The 20,756-nt window shown below is 35.4% G+C and overlaps 1 protein-coding gene across 2 annotated transcripts in view; it reads right to left on the reverse strand.

The window, feature by feature from the left end:
* LOC309622452 (uncharacterized protein) overlaps positions 1–20,756 on the reverse strand; it is a 665,771-nt gene that overhangs the window by 162,913 nt on the left and 482,102 nt on the right. For both annotated transcript variants that reach the window (XR_014240881.1, XM_082378512.1), the window contains exon 3: positions 10,917–10,998. Coding sequence is in view for 1 of the 2 variants with exons in the window: in XM_082378512.1 (XP_082234638.1) it covers positions 10,917–10,998 (82 nt within the window). In the remaining variant the exon portion in view is untranslated. The remainder of the gene's footprint in view (positions 1–10,916; positions 10,999–20,756) is intronic.

Consider the following 20,756-nt stretch of genomic DNA (forward strand, 5'->3'; position numbering starts at 1 on the left):
ATCCCTTCTTTACCCACTATGATAAGGAGTTTATTTATACTACAATTTAAATTCTCCTTGCAATTTTCCTTTATTTTGCACAATCACTTTTAAAAAATTTTTTGCTTCTGCTGAGTAGAGGCCGTATCATCATGCATTATACTGAAAATCAGTTTAGGATTATATTCCATATCTCTTGTGCTATAATATTTTTTTGCAGGTTCCATGCTGGTTAGTTTGTTTTTGTTTGTTTTTTTTTTTTAATTTAAAATTCTTTCTGTTATTTGAATGAGAAATTCTCTCTTGATCCAATGTTTGCCCAAAGGGAAGTGGACCTTAGATCTATATTTAGATTTTAGATCTATACTCTTATTCTGGTTACAAGCTTCACTTAGAGTTGAGAAGTAGAACAGGCTTATAAGCAAGGTTCCCAGCCTAATGTTCAATTTTCAGTATGAATTCTCTACTGTGGTTGTGATCACTGAGAACAGGATGAGAAATGAAGAGCCATCTGGAGCTCACATTACTGCTAAAGTTCGTCCAGGCTTCAATCTGCCTATAGTGCCTCATTTATAGGCTCTATGATCCTATAATCTGTGTGATAAAATGTGCTACCAGCAGCCTCTGTGCCCCGCCCCTTTCCAACATGCTCAACTTCCTGCCTAGATTAGTTATTCTGAATAGAACAGGAAAAATGAAGGACAGAGATGAGTAATGTCTCCTCAGTGTATGATCAGTATCCATCAGATCAAATTTTAGTTTTTGAGTTTTTTGAGCAGTTCTAAATATTTGTGAGAATTAATATTTAATAACTTTTATTCTTGTTTAAGGTTTTCCCAGTATCAGAGAGAAATTTTACTCATTTTGCAGAAACATAAGAAACATACTCAGTCTTGCCATTATCATATCAACCCATTGAGCTCTGTATATATATGCTATATTGTGGAACTTTAGTGTTTAATTTTTCTATATTGTGATATATTTTATTATTCATCATTCTAGAGATTATTTTATCATTAATCTTCACTACGCATCACTTATCACCACTGATGTTTAAAATAACTAAAATAGGAATATAGAAAACATGATGGAATAGCCCAAAGGGTAATATAATGTTCTTCTCAATTTTCTTACTTGTCAAAAGTTTTATACCCTCTTTCAAGAAGGTATAAAAGAAGACTGAAGATACCCTTTGTATTTTGTTTTTTATTTTTATTGAACACAAATGAGAATTCAGAATTTTTGAATTTCCACCCAAAATACCAAAGGAAGAAAACTGACAAAGGGAGATGTTTCACAAGTCAAAGAGTAGTACTCTAGACTTTAATAATGAGAATGAAATTGCTTATATAAGTGAAATCTGAGATGAATTTTCTTAAAACTTAAGAACTTCTAAGTGGACAATGTCTTTCTAAGAACATAAAGAAAAAATATATTCCCTACTAGTTAGTCATAAAGCAAGTAGGACCTGGACCTAAGCATGCACATAATATTTCACAGCAAGAACCCAGTTGATCCTATTTTCCTAAAAGTATACATGACAGTATTCTTTCACCTTTTATCTGTTTGTACACCACAGTTCTCTTGATACAAAAAATGTTGTTATGTTTAGATTATTAACAATTCTAGTTATTTTTATTATCTCTTTATTCTTACTTCTGTAAATTTTTCATAAAATGACAGATAATTAAAAAAAAGGTTTATTGGACCCAGATGGTAAATGCAATAACCATATTCCTGGTTTCCTAAAGGCTTAGCAAATATTATATGCTGCTAAGTGTTTATAGTTATAGTGTATATTTGGTGGCTGTGTTTGGTTATGGTTGTCATGATTCTCTTCATCATCAATATAAAATCATTTAAGCCATGAATGGGTCACTGATAATTTCTTTCAATTAAAATATACCTTCAATATAATGGCAAAAGGCACTTTGTTCATCTTTACTTAAGGTGGTGATGTGAAATTTCCTCTTTATTTCCAAACATACATTGGTGGGAAAATAAGAGATAGGAAGGTCTACATGGAAAGCTGCTAACTGAAGGCATTTTAAATTAGAAGTCTGTGTATTTATTTGTGTTAAAATGTAGGAAAAAAATCAGAGACAATGAAAGAATTCTAGATACCAAAAAAGACAAAGGAAAATAAAACAAAATTGGAAATAAAAAGAAAAATCAATGGAGAAAATGAGAAAGGCAGTTCAGAGAAGAAGAGCTAAAGAATTGGAAGGCCCTTTCGAAAGAATGAGATTATCCAGTTCAAACATTTTATCACTCAGGTACTCATTAGCCACATATTTACTCAGCATTGCATCTAAATGTGCCAAGAACTATGCTGGGAACACTAAGATAGAATCCTGTCTTCCAAGGGTTTATAATGCAGTGGGCATGATCAACAAATAAACAGTCCCCCTGCCCAAAGTTTCACAGTAAGTCTTCTGCTTCCTGCACAACTGCATCTCAACGGACATATTCGGGTGGACTAAAAGTTCTGCTGCCAACATGAATGGAGTATCCAGATGGGATGAACAGAGAAAAAGTAAAAGTACAATAGAAAGTCAAAAGTGGAAAAGTAGAATTCTACAGCTTGTCAGGAAAATAGCATGCTACCACATTTTTCACCCCCTAAAAAACCCCACTAAACATTTTATAGTTCTATTTAGGAATAGGTGTGAAATATTACAGGCGACAGAGAAGGAAGGAATTAATCATGGTTGGTAGAGATCTTAGGGGAGTTAATCAAAGTAGGCTTCACACAAGAGGTGACATAAGAATTGTCTTTTTAAAATATAAGATCCCCAGGTGTATAAGAAGGAAAAGGACATTCTAAAGACAGAAAAGAAATGCACAGGGCTTGGGAGGAAAGAAAGCTGTTGTATTCAGGAAGCATAAAGTCACCAGATTTCCCTAAAGCACACAGGATGTAAAATTCTGGTGGCAGATAACACTGCCAAGAAACTGGCCACACTAGGCAGTGTCCACACAGGGAGCTATACACCGCTCAGAAGGCAATGGGGAGCTATTTATGCAATAAGTGCCATTAATACTTTCTCTCAATTTTATCATTTATAAAATGGAGGTAAAGTACAATTTAAAATTGATTTTATTATGTTCTGGATTCTGTTTTTGCTGATAACCAAAGGAGTGAGGGTGCAAGCTAGGTAAACTTAACCTGGCCGATGGAAAACAACTTGGTTTCTTCTGGTTAAAACAGACTGTTTCGGGCTTACTTTTTTGGTCAGTTCAAAGCTCAAATTCAAAACCAAGACTGCTTCACCTTCTCAAAGCATCTTTCCTCTCTTTCCTCTTTTTCAAAATGCTTCAGGTACAGATAGAAGAAGAGAGAGCTCATCTCCTCTTAAAGACCCAGGATGAGGGCTCTCTGGTTCATGTGCAATCCTTATTTGTGGGGATTGATGAAGGCATTGTTTCTCAAATGTCTTGATCTCAGGATCCTTTCACATTAAAACTATTAAGAAACCCAAACAAACTAGTCAACATAACAAAAAAGGAAACAGACTTACAGATATAGAGAACAAATTAGTGGTTACCAGTGGGGAGAGGGATGGGGAAGATGGGCAATATAGGGGTAGGCGATTAAGAGGTACAAACTATTATGCATAAGATAAGCTACAAGGGTGTACTGTACAACACAGGGAATACAGCCAATATTTTATAATAACTATAAATGGAGTGTAACCTTTAAAAATTGTGATCACTATATTGTACACCTGTAACATATAATATTGTATATCAATTATACTTCAATTAAAAAAAATAATAAACCCAAAAAGTTTTTGTTTACCTGGGATGCATTATTTATATGTTTATGTGGGTCATCTCTTTCAATTTACCACGTTAGTAATCAAAACAGAAAAATGTTAAATGCACATTAATTTTAAAATAACAATAAAAATTCATCATATATTAACACAAATAATATTCTTATAAAAAATAAAATTTTCAAAAAAATCTGTGGTAAGAATGGCATTTCTTTACATTTTACAAATCTAATGTCTGGCTATCTGACTTAATAGAAGATACTTGGATTTTCATAAATACTTCAATCAATCTGCTGAGATATGTTTAGTTGAAATATTTGAAGAAAATCCTGCCTCATACACATATTTATTAGAAAAGAAAGGAGTATTCTAATAGCCTTTTCATATAACTGTGGATATTGTTTGAAACTACAACAAAATCCAACTCAACAAGTGAAAGCATCTTAAAAGTAAATAGTACCTAAGTAATCTGAAACCATATCAATGAATTATTTGTGCTCTTTTTATACTCAAGTTTACCTCCCAATTTGAATAGCTCTTCCACTCATGCATGATTTTGTAACATCTCTTGGAAAATACTGGTTGAATAGTTATGCAGATCTTCCATATGGTTGACACATTTCATTCTACAAAGTCCCAAAACATTTATTAATATCACCACTGATCTCATGAGAAATGTCTATCAAGCTTAAGGTAACAGAAGTTTTTCAAATGTATTAGTTTTCTATTGTTGCCATAATAAATTACCACTAGTTTATGACCTCACAGTTTTGTTGTTCAGAAGTCCACTTGGACTTAGCTGGTTCTTAGCTCTGGGTCTCACAAGTGTAAAATCAAGGCACTGGCAAGCCTGGTCTTTTATTTGGAGGCTCTGGGGGAGAATCTGCTGCCAGGGTCATTCAGGTCAAGATGCTGGCAGAACTTAGTTCCCTGTGCTTATAGGCTATGATCCCTGGTTCCTCAGAGCCCTGTCAGCCAGGAAGGAGCTTCCTGAATTGCCAGCCATGCTGCTCTTTCCATCTTCAAACATGAAATGGCATGTTACATACTCATACTCTGAATCTCTCTGACCTCCTCTTCTGCCACATTTCTTTTGCTTCTAGGTAGAAAAATTTCCCTGCTTGAAAGGCTTGTGTAATTAGATTGACCCCACCAGGAAGATCCAGGATAATCTCCCTATCTTAAGGCCAATAACTTTAATTATACTTGCAAAGTCCCTTTTGTCATGTAAAACAAAATATTCATGGAGTTTAGGTTTGATGCCACCATCCAGATTTATGTTAATGCACCAGCAGTTTTGACCTTTATTGCTTTTGCACCATGATGCAAACATCAAAATATATCTTAGAATTATATAAAAATAGTCTGACCTTGTAGATTGCCTAAAAGGATCTCAGGGATTCCCAGTTCTGCAAACCATACTTTGATAACTGCTGAGCTCCAAAACCCACATTTTTTTTTGAAAAACCATATGTTTAGCTGTAGTAAAAATTAACCGTGAAATCTAAGTGGCTTCATATATGAAAGGCTACTTCTCACTCATAACAAATCCACTCCTGGGTTGGGAGATTCACCTGGAGAGCTCTTCTCCATGTAGTGATGAAGTGTTCTTTGCCTGTCTTTCAATTATCTATTGTGTCGGTGTACTGTCTCTCATGGCTCTGTGATTAACTGGGCTCTGTTGGAGGGTTATCACTTGAGATTTCTTATACAGAAGCAATCTGAAATCAGCTGAGGTTACAGATATCTCTAAGGTATCAGTTGGGTTAGGCATCCAACCTGGCTCTCTCATATCACTGGATGTGACTGGCAGCTCAGCTGAGGCTGTTGACCTGAATGCCTGCATGAAGCTTCCTCCTGTGGTTTGGGCTTCTCAAAACAATGAGTTTGGAGATTCCCAGAGGGTGTGTCCCAAGAGCAAGTGTTTCAAGAGACAGGAAGAAAAATGTGCCTGCCCCTGAAGGCCTAGTTATGAAAACTGGCACAATGTTATTTCCATCACATTATGTTGGTCAGAGCATTCACAGAACCTGACCTGATTCAAGGGGATGGTGGTATAATCCCCACTGTATGATGGGAGGAGTATCAGAAAATTTTGGCCATTTGTATTCCATTACTGCTTGACTGAATCTTGAGAAGTAGTAATGTCCACCACACTGTTCTACTGATACTCACTGGGAGACAGTCCCTCTGGTCTTGTCCCTGGATACTCTACTGCTAAATTTGTCTATCTGGTCATCAAAATTGTATCTGCTTTTGAAGTTTGTAGTCCCTTACAGATTCCACGATTATGAAGCTTTGAAACTGCCTTGTCTTAAACACCAGGCTTCTTCTTACCCACCAGTCCTTTCAGTACTGTAGCTTCTTGCTTCCAGGGCATTACGATACTTGTAAATCTCCAGAAGCCATCAGCAACTAAGTATGTCAGAAGAGATACTCAGGCCATGTCGACCACCACCTTCTACCAAAGTTGCTCTACAGCATTTAAACAATTTGGGATAAGGTATCTCTTTAATGAGCTATAATTTTCTTGGCCTATACATTGGGAGAACATAATAACTCCCTGTCTTCTGGAATCTTCCCCTCCAAACCTTACTAGATATTTGTTACCCCTACCCTTGTGATTTGACTTAGGAGTTCGAAAAAATGCAAGAGCACTAATGTCCAACCACTTGCGTTTCTCCCACTTTCTTTTTCTTTGGCTTTACCTCTCAGCTCCAGAAGGTCTTTCTACTTCCCTATCTTGTCTTTTAGGAATATCCCTTAAATCCATTCTTCTGTGCTATAGGGAACAGTAAAAATAATCCAGTTTCCCCAGAACTACTTCTTGATAGATGAAATGAAATTAGAAGGGGAAAAAAATGCTTTTCTGTCTCAACTAAACCTGGGTTGCAAGGATATTTTCTCACTATGATAAAACTCAGCATTGCCCTATTTATTGTAGTTGGCAAACTACAGTATGCAAGCCAAATCCAGTCCCTGGGCCAAACTGAGTCTGTTTTTGAATGGTCCATGGGCTAAGAATAGATTTTACATTTACAAGATGTTGCTAAAGCTATTATATATAGGATGGATAAACAACAAGGTCTTACTGTATAGCACAGGGAATTATATTCAATATCCTGTGATAAACCATAATGGAAAATAATATGAAAAATAATTATATGTATAACTCAATCACTTTGCTGTATAGCAGAAATTAACACAACAGTGTAAATCAACTATACTTCAATAAAATTTTAAAAATAAATAAATAAAAGATGTTGCTAAAAAACAAATGACCAAAGAAACCAAAAGCCAAAGAAGAATATGAGACAAAAATGATATTTGGCTCAAAAAGCTTAATGGGTCTTCCACAGATAAAGTTTACCAATCCCTGTTCTATATGGCATCTTCTATCCTCCAGAAGTGATGAATGACTTGGTTTAAATGCTTGGAAAAACACAGTGAAGCTTGGTAAATCAGTTTAACATTTTTTTAAAATCCCCATTTCAAGTATAAGATCTATTTCAATATCTGACACATACTGAGTGTTCAATAAATGTTAATTTCCTTTCTAGCCTTCTTCTTTTCGATGAGGATTATGAGAAAGAATAAAAGTATGCAATTTAACTCTCCAAAAAGATTAAAGCATTGATGTTTTAGATACTTAAAAGGCATTTGTTTAAATGGAAATGAAATGTTTAAAAGGAATTTGGGGGAAAAGAGAACATGGTAAATTTTTTTACAGACAAGTTGAACTTCTAATGGTGCCAGGGAGCCATTTGGAAATACGGAAGTATTTTGAAAAAAAAAGAAGATTGGGTGTTGAGTAGATAAATGGGCTTCTCGTTTGGGAAAGTATGTGACAATTGGAACTACTGGAGTATAAGAATCAAATTATTAAAAAGGAAATCAGAGGGCTTCCCTGGTGGCGCAGTGGTTGAGAATCTGCCTGCCAATGCAGGGGACACGGGTTCGAGCCCTGGTCTGGGAAGATCCCACATGCCACGGAGCAACTGGGCCCGTGAGCCACAATTACTGAGCCTGCGCGTCTGGAGCCTGTGCTCCGCAACAAGAGAGGCCGCGATGGTGAGAGGCCCGCGCACCGCGATGAAGAGTGGTCCCCACTTGCCGCAACTAGAGAAAGCCCTCGCACAGAAACGAAGACTCAACATAGTCATAAATAAATAAATAAATAAATAAATAAATAAATAAATAAATAAAAGAACGTGAATTTCTAAAAAAAAAAAAAAAAGGAAATCAGAAACGAGGAAGTCCAAATACTGGAGACCATGAGCAGTTGAAGAGTAGTCAAGAGATAGAAAGCAGAAGTCAGAGAAAGACCAGTCAGAGAGGCAGCAATACAATCAAGAACAAGTTTTGTTGGATGTCAAGGTAATAATTAACAAGGAAACTCATACCCAAAGAATATAAGCAATTTCCCCAAGACTCTCCAGCTAGATAATCATAGAGTCATTATTCCAAATGTCAAAACTAGTGCTTTCCCCACTACTAAATCCTGACACATTTTCCCCTGACAACTTACATTAATTTCCTATTGTTACCGTAACATATTAAGCGTAGTGTATTCTCTTATAATTCTAGAGGTCAGAAGTCTGAAACGGGTCTCACTGGGCTAAAATCAACATATCAGTAGGGCTGGTTTACCTCTGGAGGCTTTAGAGTAGAACTTATTTCTTTGTTTTTTCCAGATTCTAGAAACTGCCCACACTCCTTGGCTCCTTTCATTTTCAAAGCCAGCAATGGCCAGTCAAGTCTGGCTTACATGGCATCACTCTGACATGGAAACGTCTGCTTCTCTCTTCCACATTTTAAGGACACTTATGAGTACATTGGGCTAACCTAGATTATCCGAAATAATCTCCCTATTTTAAGGGCAGCTGATTAGCAACCTAAATTCCATCTGCAACCTTAATTCCCCTTTGCCATATAACCTCACATATTCACAGGATGCAGAACAAGTATATAAACATCTCTGAGGGCCATTATTCTCCCTACTACACCACTCCACTTCAAATGCATCCCACCCTTTAGTCATTCCATCTCAAAACCTGGGAGCCACTTTTGTTTCAATTCTACTTTAATCAGCTGCTAATGATAAGGCTTCTTTCATTCATTTATTCATGATTTAACAAGTACATATAGAGTGATGTCAGGTTCAAAGTATTATTTGTGATTTTATAAAAGGAATAAGTTATAATGTTTGTCTTCAAGGATGTTGTCCTTCCTTTATGTTCATGTCTGAACTAAAATAACATCTTGTTCTTCCTGTTTGCTCCTTTATCACCTTTTCTTTTTAATTTTGCATACATCTATCAGCTATAGTTATCTGAATGTTCAGCCCAGTATCGTTTTCATATACTTGCCCCTTTACTTCAATATTTACAGTGTTCTCTACCAAGGGTTTATGCCACACGTGCCCACTGTTCAAAAGCTGTCTGATCTGAGATAGACCTTACAGCTTTTTCCATCTTCCCTGATGCTCATTCTTCTCCCAAATGTGTATATGAACCCCAATATATCTTCTTTCTCTTACCTTTTCTTGTATCCAGATACCTCTCCCAGAAACTTCCTCCTGATTTCCAAGTGACCAACAGAGGTAGAAAAACTGATTCATAGTTCTGCTTCCCTGTTCAGAGTCTGTACAGAGGCTTCTCATAACCTATCAAACTTTTCCAACACCCGATCCCAAAAGCCCAAGCCCATTTTCTATTATCAGGACCTTCTTTGCCTATGAATTGTCTCCATGACTCCTATGGAGTCACCTTCTATTGCAGGTAATCCATCTCGACACCTTCCGATCATATCATGCTCACCCAACACTGAAGGCTTTTGTTCTTGCTCCTATTCCTGCCTGGAGTAGCTTCTGACTCCTCTGCCCTGTCACAACCGTCTTTGTATCTCATGCCCAGGGTTCTTCTGCAAACCCTCCTTCAATATTTTCTGCCTAATAATTATGTAGTTTTCACTGTTTCAGCTTCCATTCCATAGAATTTATTGTCATTATCACCAGCATATTACAAGACACCAACCAGTTAGAAAACTAGCCGTAAGTTTTCAAACAGCTGGTCAGTGGTTAAGAACAGGGACGAAAAGGAAGATGTTCGGCATTAAGTATATACAACAAATACATATCACAACTCAAGTCTCAGAAAGTAAGCAAAAATTAGAATCAATGAACATGTTGGTTTGATAGTTTTGATAACTAACACTACTCTCTATTATGTAGTCCTCTAATCATTAAGCATATATAACCTTAAGCATACCAACCATATATTTGGTTTTTCCAAAGTAATTCATGCCTTTTACACATATACTAAATTTGAAATTTTATACAAGTTGGGCACATATTAATGTCAATCATATATTTAATTGAATTGAATAGAATTGAACATTTTATTGGTAGTTTTATAAATGTAGTATCTCATGGTAGAACAACAATTTTCTAAAATAATGCAAATTTCATACTTGAGCCAAATCACAGCCAAGCCATATTTGTGTCCAAAACCAATTTTTACTGATGAGGCAACTCCCAGCCAAAGCCAATTTACATCCCAAAGTACTTTTTATTGATGAGACATTTAAAAACTGCAACAAGAAATTTGCCACCTTAGGAGAACAAAACAAGGCACTAGTAAATATTGAGGAAACAAATTGAATTAACGAAGCCAATGCCTACTTTACTAAACTGACAAGCAAGACAGGAAGAAAAAAGTATCAACTCCAAGAACTAAATTAAAGTGTACAGAACAAGTGGGCCATTCTCTCTTCTTTATGGTTCTGTGGCCCAGTTCTACCCAATGACATCATGCTTAATTTCTTGAAAAAGTCAATCACCATCATATTTGCTTAATTCTCAGAATCAAATGATTGGACAACACTTCTAATCCTGATATCTTAGACCACTGATGACCTTCCTGAATCCTGCTCTTAAAGGAAAGTCATAAATACATTCACCTAAAAGAGGAACATGTGGGGCAACAAGACGTTCTCTGGGGGACTGCACCTTGTGGCTGTGCTTTTACTTCTCCCAAGTATCAACAATGGTATCATTTCAAAAGCACTTGAGGGCTTGGTCTGGAATAATGCAATCTCTCTACAGAAAAACATTCTTATATCCCAACATGTGAGCAGAATAAAAAAAAGTCACAGTACCTCATGCTGTGCAGGGTTGCTGAGTCATTGCGGAGGTAATGGCACCTTGGTGTAAGCAACAACAGGTTCCTCAGCCTGAGATCTAAAACAAAACAAAACGGACAACTCAAAGGAAGTTGTACACGTAATCACTCTTCCGGTGTTTAGAGAGTGCCTATGGGGCACACAGGCGAGAGGCACCAGCAAGCACACCAGTTTTCAAAGGATGAGACTTCTCTAATTCCCCACAGCATAAAAAATTACTGTACATACACATGAATCCTGTGCCAGACAATTAAAACAGGAACTCATATATACTGCATAAACATCATTATCTTATAGAAATACATTGTGTATCATAAATCACAGTATCTAAGATGTACTAAAATAAAATGCAAAGAATGACAAGATGTTTCCATTGTAAATGACTTTTTAAAACTTATATAACTTGGAAAATATCTTATGTTGATAAATCACAAGCTCCTTTGGAAATACTTTTATATTCTGCATATTATGGAGCATTTCATTTGGAGATGCCAAATTTTCATAACTGGTAGCCACATCGTTGTGCAGACATTTTCTCTACAGCACCTTCCCAGAACTCTCCTTTAATTCCTTCCCAAAATAAGAACCCTCAAAACTCAAAAGAACTGAGAGAGAGAAAAAAATTGAAGGAAGGAAGAGGGTCTTTGAGGATAAGTATTTTAAATTGGTTGCTTTGTTTACATGCAATAATTATTTTAACACATGACAAACATAATCAACCAGCCTACCTTGAAATTTTCTATTTATGTAAAGCACTATGTTTATGTGAGTAGTTTCTAATATTTCCTATTCAAGCCTCCTACTTATCCCTAACAAAAAATCAAACACCAATAGAGAATGTGAGGCTTGACACTGATTACCAGAAAATGTAGGAAAGAGGAAATTATTATCTAGGAATCACCTCAAAAAATCCTGTATTGTGCATTAAGTTAACTCCAAAAGTGCATTAAGTGAAATCCCTCCACTATGTGAGAACCATGATAACTTGGAAGTGATTACCCACTTAACCTGAGATCACCCAAAATGATTCTGGCACCACATAAGAACAATGATGCTAAGATTTCCACTTTGGTGGGGGTTTTTTTGTTTGTTTTTTTTAAAATTAATTTGTATTGGAGTATATTTGCTTTACAATGTTGTGTTAGTTTCTGCTGTATAGAAAAGTGAATCAGCTACATGTATACATATATCCCCTCTTTTTTTGATTTCCTTCCCATTTAAGTCACCAGAGAGCACTGAGCAGAGTTCCCTGTGCTATACGGTAGGTTCTCATTAGTTATCTATTTTATACATAGTAGTGTATATATGTCAATCTCACTCTCCCACTTCATCCCAGCTCCCCTTCCACCCTGGTAGCCATACTTCCCTTCTCTACATCTGTGTCTCTATTCTGCTTTGCAAATAAGTTCACCTGTATCATTCTTCTAGTTTTTTGCTAAGATAAATTGTCTTTCTTCCCTGGTTCAAGCCAAGGGCCCACAGAGCCATATTTGCTGGCCCCCACCTATGTGAATTATGGTAAAATCAAAGATGAGTATGCAAAAGGGGATCTAAGAGGTTAAAGAGTAGTGATACATTAATCTAAAGTACAAAATGTTAGCTAGAAGGCTTGTCTGGCTATCTCTAATTCCCCTGAAGTTAAAGGGGAGGAATGAAGATTGTTTTAGCGGTTACACTTCAAAGATGACTTGGATAGCTGACCTTAAAATGTTGGTGAATTCTGTTTCATTCTTTGCTTTCTACTTGTTATTATTAGTGAAAACCCTTAAAAAGGAAACACAATAAACTCAAAACTGTGTTCATTCCTATTTAGTTACTGTATGGGAAGGAGAAGATTCTATATTATTTGGCTTTAGACTGCAAGAGAAAGATAGTTATGAAAAGAAAGAGCTGTAGTTTTTCTACAGCAATGGATTAGAGAAACAGGGTCAATTCCTATGGTAGACAACAAAAAGGTCTAAGAAGTACCCCAGGAAGCCATCCCTAAACCCAGAAGTGATTTTGGAGGAGTATTTTCAGAAAGACTCTTCTTAGGTAAATCCAGATATATCTCAGTAGAGCTTGAAAATGGGGAAAGGTTGTGAAGATCACAAGAAGAAAGATGAAGGAAGAAGACCTGAAGTATCACATATGGTCAGCACCTGACCACCATTCCCCTAGCAAGAGACAACAGTTCTTAAGAGGTGATCAATCACATCAATGAAAACCGAACTCTGCGTCAGAGTCAGATATTTAAAATACGGACGTCAAGGCCTTGACTTGAATCATAACTTCTGGGGAAGAGATTTCATAATCTCTGTCTTTTAAAAGACTCTCAAATGATCTTGGTAATCAGCTACTTTAGAAACTACTATTTTATATGTAACTCTCACTTAGACTAGTATGACTTTTTTGGAAGAGTTTGAGAAAAACTGACTTGATTCAAAGGATTCTTCTTTGAATGTTTTGTAGAACTCAATAGTGATGCCATCTGGTCCTGGGGTTTTCTTTATTTATGGGAAGGTTTTTAGATACTGATACAATCTCCATACTAGTTATGGATCTGTTTAGGTGCTGTCTTTCTTCATGATTTAATTTTGGCCTGTTGTACATTTCTAGGAATTTATCCATTTGTTCTGGGTTATCCAATTTGTTGGCATAAAATCTCTTATAATCCTTTTTATTTCTGTGTTGTCAGTTCTAATGTCTCTTCTTTCATTTCTGATTTTAAGTCTTCTCTTTGTTTCTTAGTCTAGCTCAAGGTTTATTAAATTTGTGTATCTTTAAAAAAAAAAATAACTCAATTTCAATGATTTTTTTCTCTTATTTTTCTATTTTCTATTTCATTTATTTGCCTTTCTGCTTTTTAAAAAAATTTTGCTGTGTGTCTCATGTTCTAGGTTTAATGAGGTTGTGATTTAATCTTTTCCTGTTTAAATTTGGTATCATGTGTATTTTAAAAGAAATGTTATACATACACAAAATTTGATTTCATCATATTTATTATTGTATAAGTCACTATATGGTCAGTGAAAAACAATGTGGGAGAAAAGAATAGCTGTGAACTTTGAAATACTAATTATATGATAGTGCTTATTTTTTTAAAAGACATTCAATTTGTTTGAAAGATATGTTACTTTTTCTAGGATTTTTCTACTCTGAACTAAAAAGAATTTCTGCTATAAACCCATATCAAGACCCCTAGGGAGAATAAAAATACTCTTAAAATTTGCAATAAAATTAATGACACCCTAAACATCACCACATAATAGTAAGGTTATTACAAATGGACACAGTCTCTATGACTCTGTTTTTTTTCTAGTTATATATATATATATATATTTTCAGATTATTTTCCATTAAAGGTTATTATAACATATTAAATATAATTTCTTATGTATACAGTAAATCCTTGTTGCTTACCTATTTTATATATAGTAGTTTGTACCTGTTAATCCCATACTCCTAATTTGTTCCTTCACCTCTCTCTCTCTTCTTTGGTAATCATAAGTTTGTTTTTTAAGTCTGTGAGTCTGTTTCTGTTTTGTACACAGATTCACTTGTATTATTTTTTAGATTCCACATATAAGCGGTATAGTATTTGTCTTTGTCTTACTTCACTAAGTATAATATTCTCTAAGTCCATCCATGTTGCTGCAAATGGCAATATTTCGATCTCTTTTATGGCTGAAATATATATATATATCTCTCTCACATATTCTTAAGCCAATTGTCTGTTGATGGGCCCTTTGGCTGTTTCAATGTCTTTGCTATTATAAATAGTGCTGCTATGAACATTGGGGTGCATGTATTATTTTTCAAATTAGACGTTTTGTATTTTCTGGATATATACCCAAGAGTTTGATTGCTGGATCATATAGTAACTCTATTTTTTTTTTAAGGAACCTCCATATTGTTTTCCATAGTGGCTACACCATTTTATATTCTGCCCAACAGTGTATAAGGGTGAGTCTTTATCACCAGAAGAGAAAAAGGCAGTGATGCAAATTGGAGGGCATTTTAGAAAAATTGCTGAAAGTTACATGTGTAACTCCCATTGGATTCATGGTGTCTATGCGTTTATTAGATACGTTGGAAAAAGCAAAAAATAAAATGAAGTTAAATATCTTTACACGTGGAAATGTCTTCTGGCTTCATATAATTTTAACTTTAGTGATTTAGTAATTCATAAATACTGGTGAAACTAATCAGGAAGTCTATGAAGACACCAACCATTTATTTAAATATTGTATTAAACATAAAGATTCAGACATGTATGTTCAAATGTTCACCCTAGCACTTATTAGCTGTGTGACCTTCAAGCAGTGATTTAACCTCTTTAAGTTTCAATATCTGTATCTACAAATATATCTAGGAATACAGTAGTTATGAAAAATGAAGCTGATAAAAGTGATGCAAAGTTTATATATTAAAAACCTAGCACAATATCTATTATGAGGCAGACAAACAATAAATGAAGTGTTTTTCATTATTATTGCATGAAAAACATTATATATGATCAAAGTCTATCCTAATTGAACTGTAATGGCATATCATATACACACTGTCACTGAGAAGTACTCTTTGAACAGTGACAATTACAGTACAATCCAGAACTTTCAAATAGACATTAATCAAATAAATCCTATTAAATAACATTGGAGGGCATTTTAAAATGTCTTGAAATTTGCAAAAATTCTACCCTTATTGACATCTTATTTGCCATGTAAAACTTTCAGAGCCCCATGCATTCTTACATGCACTTAGATGTTGACCATAAAATAAATGTTGACTTGGCTCATCTAAGACATAACAAGCATGAAAGAGCTAAAACTAATTAAAGGATAAATCATGTAAATAAAAGATATAGATAATAAATTGCCATTGTGTTTCAGAATTACTTATAAGTGGCACCAAATAAAGAAGTTTTAAATAGAACAAATAAATGTCAAATGTTAGATACATATTTATGCTACTGTGTAAGAAAGCATAATATATCCAGATACTACATAATGCATCATATATGGTAACAGAAAAAAAAATTTTCTTGTTGAAGATAGAGAAGTACATATGCTCAGTATACTTCTTGGAGTATCACAAACCAGTAGAGAATTTATTGATTATTGAGGGAAAATAAAGTGAGATTCTCATTTAACATAACACATGATTTCCAAATGGATAAGAGTTATAAATAAACAAAGAAGCAAAGAAACAAAATAAAACAATAAAAACCCCATAAAATACAGGGATAATATATAAATAAATAACCCTATGAACTTAAACTTTTAATGAACTTGATGGTATAATGATTGAACTTACAAAATAAAATGCATTGGTAAAACTAACAAAAGACAATTCGTATAACATGGAACAATTTGCCATACATTTCCTTACCCTGGCTAATATTTTTAATATGTAAAGAGTTTCCACGTACTCGGCCATAAAAAGGAATAAAATTGGGTCATTTGCAGAGATGTGGATGAACCTAGAAACTGTCATACAGAGTGAAGTAAGTCAGAAAGAGAAAAACAAATATCGTATATTAATGCATATATGTGGAATCTAGAAAAATGGTATTGATGGTCTTATTTGCAAAGCAGAAATAGAGACACAGATGTAGAGAACAAACATATGGATACCAAGGGGGATGGTGGGATGAATTAGGAGATTGGGATTAACATATATACACTATTGATACTATGTATAAAATAGATAACTAGGGCTTCCCTGGTGGCGCAGCAGTTGAGAATCTGCCTGCCAATGCAGGGGACACGGGTTCGAGCCCTGGTCTGGGAAGATCCCACATACCGCGGAGCGACTAGGCCCGTGAGCCAAAACTACTGAGCCTGCGCGTCTGGAGCTTGTGCTCTGCAACAAGAGAGGCCGCGATAGTGAGAGGCCCGCGCACCGCGATGAAGAGTGGCCCCCTCTTGCCGCAACTGGAGAAAGCCCTCGCACAGAAACGAAGACCCAACACAGCCAAAAATAAATATAAATAAATAAAGAAATTGACACTTAAAAAAAAAAAAGATACATGCTGGAACCATTCTTAAAAAAAAAAAAAAAAGATAACTAATGAGAACCTACTGTATAGCACAGGGAACTCTACTCAATGTTCTATGATGACCTAAATGGGAAGGAAATCCAAAAAAGAGGGGATATATGTATACATATAGCTGATTCACTTTGCTGTACAGTAGAAACTAACACAACATTGTAAAGCAACTATACTCCAATAAAAAAAGAGTTTCCACAAATATATAACAAAATTATCATATTATATCTTCTTACACAACATCAGAAATCATCCCAGCTATTTCCTTCATCTGTAAAATGGGGATTATAGTAGTATCCCATTATTCACAAGGTTGTTGTGAGGAGCAAGTAAATCAATACATAAAAAACACTCAGAATAGTGCCTGGTGTTCAATAAGTGTTAGAGAAAAATCTTGTCAATAGGTTCACACAGAAAACCCACAGAAGTCAAAGTGCTGGTAAATGCAAACTGTTTAGCCAGAGTACTAAAAAATATTTTAATTCAAATAATATAAAATGACTGTGCCATGAAATTCACATTTTAAAATAATAATGTTTAATATAATAAAGGTACTATGCAACAGATATTCTCAGCCATTTTTGCTGGGAGTATGAATTAAATACAATCATTCTGAAAAGCAATTTGATAATATTTATCAACAACTTTTAAAAGATACACAAACATATTAGATAACAAAATCATTATTTTAAAATGCAGATGAGATATATGCCCAAGTTATTTCATAATTACATTTATCTATAATAAGGAATTATTTAGATGCCTAATAATAGAAAAGATGTTGCCTATAGTGAAATGATTGCTTATATAATGGACTGTGTGCTTTTGTCAGTATTATATTAAGGGACAAATTTAAGACATGAAAAAGTACCATTATTTACATTTATATAACTTTTCTCCATTCACTCAACTACTATTTATCATACTTATTGAATATATATTATGTAGCAGAATTGTGTATAACTGAAGGACAGCACTAAAGAAAGTTAACAGACCTTATTCTTAATACATAAAGAATATGTAAAATTTAATTTTTGTTCACCTTTTTTTGATTTCCTACTTTTTTTAGTGAGGAGGAATGACTTCTAAAACTTTTTATTTTTTAACATTTATAACTAACACAGTATCACTATACGAGGCTATTAAAAGCAAAACTTTAAGCTTAGAGATATCTGACTCAGACTATGGCTCTATGCATTGTTTATGAGATCAGCTACTCAATTTGTAAATCAATAAGTGAAAGCTGAGTTGTTTTGAGTGTTTCCTTGGGCTTTGCTATTGCACTGGTGTGTAACTAGAAGTGTTTAAAAACACTGATTTAAAACCCTGAGTTTTCAGAGTAAACAAAAAATCAGTCTTAAAAGATATATGTTAGCTTGCCACCACACAGTCTGAACTGCAATTACACAAATCTGAAGAAAAGTAAACATACAGATTTGTCTTTTAAAGATCAGATTACACCCCAAAAAACAATCATCATTTGTTGATTCTCACTGCAAGTAAAAATGAGTGCATACATTCCTACTTGGAGAAGGATAACATGAATGGATTTAGATCATCATAGGGTCCTAGTATGTCCTGTCAATGGACAGGCAACCTCCAGAAACAGACTGGCTTTAGTTTGAAAAGGGAAACAAGGCAAAGAAAAATTTAATGTGACACATGCTACTATCTTTCAGCAAAATGTTGTCAAGAGCTGTCTCATAGAGAATAACAGAAGGTTGTGGGTTCAAAAGGGATATTTAATCAAAATAAATGGCACTCTAAAGTTAGCAGGTAGGATTCTTAAGAGATGTTTTGTCAAAGTTTAAATGCTTTTGGTCTCATTTTAAATGTGGTACAACTTGAGGTTTGCCCAGCATGTCACAGAAAAGCAGTCTATGAAGAAAGGTGATCTAGCCCTCTGCCATTTATCACAGTGACTTGAACTACAAGCTGGTGTTTTCCAATGAGGTTTAGAAAAGGAATTTGAATGGCACCTGTGCAAAATCCACAGCCAATGAAAGGCAAGCAGGGGGAAAAGAACTCTGGGAAGCAGAATATGTGAAAGATCCTACATCCAAACAGGGTATAGGTGTCATGGAAGATTTTTACATAGGAGAATGGCATGTTTAGATTAGCATTTTAGAAAGATTATTTCGAATGGAATGTAAAAGAATGGACTGAAGTGATCAGTAGAGGAGTCAGAGGGAAGGGGTAAGAGATATCAGGTGATGACTGCCCAGGCTAGGGTTGGAACAGTGCAAATGGAAAGAAGTAGACAGAGTTGGGTGAGTTTAAGGGCATAGGAAAAGCAGCCCTTAGTGACTGATTGAACTTGGGAGACATAACACAGAGAGAGAAGACTCAAACTTGATTCCTGGATTTTCTTGGACAAATAAGAATGTTGTCACTCACTGAGACTGGTAACATAAAGGACAGGACAGTTTGGTCACAAGTGGACAAGAGGAAAGTGATAGTTAAATATGCGAAAGGTGGAGGTATCCAATAGGAAAGTAGGTACAAAGGTTTAGAACTCAACAGAGAGTTCTGACCCAAAGAGCAATTTTTGCCACGGGTATGAAGAGGACCATCTAGAAAGAGAAAAGAAAAGAATCTGATGGGAATATCAAGGGACCTAAGAAGGAGAAATCACAGAAATAGGAGAAAACGTGACGATGGCAGTGCCACAGAGGCCAAAGAAATAGTATTTTAAGAAGAAGAAATGGTTATCGATGTTAACTATTATGCAGAAGATTACACTGGAACCAAAGAATTCTTTAGGTTCAGAATATAAAAGTCATTGGTGACTCACTGAGAGTTATATCAGTGAAACAGTGAGTGAAATAAGGGAGATAAATCAAGAGTAGAAATTACTCTTCTAAAAATTTGGATAATAAAAAATATGAAAAGATATGTAGTCTGAAGGATGATTCAGTTTATTTAAAGTAAGATAAAGACTTGAACATGTCACTAGACAGAGAAGTTGGACATGTAGGAGGAAAAGTCATAATTCACAAAGAATCCATAAGAGACAAGATTCAGAGCACATGTGTACAGATGAGTCCTATTAATTTACTAACAGTGTTATCATTGTAGTAATTTATACATTAACCGTGATTTCTGAAAGTGAGATGTCTCACATCTTATAGAAATACATGAAGTAGATTCATCAAGATGGCAGAGTAAGAGGATAAATGTCCCCCCAAAATCACATCAAAAATATATCTACATGTGGAACAATTCTCACTGAAAACTAACTGGAAACTGGCAGAAGGACTTTTCTGTACAACCAAGGCTATAAGAAAGATACACATATAATCAACTGTGTAGGAAGGCAAGAAAAGCAATCGAGTTGGGACCCATGCCCCAGGAAGGGACCCAGAGGAAAAGGGAGAATACATAGGCAGACACTCACCCTGGGGAGTGAGTGGTAAAAGCCATAGCTTGGGCACCCCAGTCCTGGGGTCCTACGCAGGAGAGACGAGCTCACTTTGCTGGTTGGAGGACCTCAGGGGTTAACAGGAAGACTGAAGGAAGCCTGGGCTCCACTGCTGAGGAGGAGCACAGAGATGCTGGTTTGCCCCCAGGCAGGGTAGAGAGAGGTCTGCTCTATTGGCTGCCAGGTTTCCCACAACCCAAGTCAAGCAAACAATCTAGCCTCACTCCCTCCACATCACAGAGCAGAACTGGATATAGGGCAGCCATGACCAGGAGAATACTTGACCGTGGGACACAGAGGTGACCTGGTCTGAAGAAGAGCCTGGGAGGGTGGCAACAACCACCGTTGGCATAAATCAAGC

This window comes from Balaenoptera borealis, assembly GCF_965194805.1.
Source record: "Balaenoptera borealis genome assembly, chromosome: 2".
Classification (NCBI taxonomy): domain Eukaryota; kingdom Metazoa; phylum Chordata; class Mammalia; order Artiodactyla; family Balaenopteridae; genus Balaenoptera; species Balaenoptera borealis.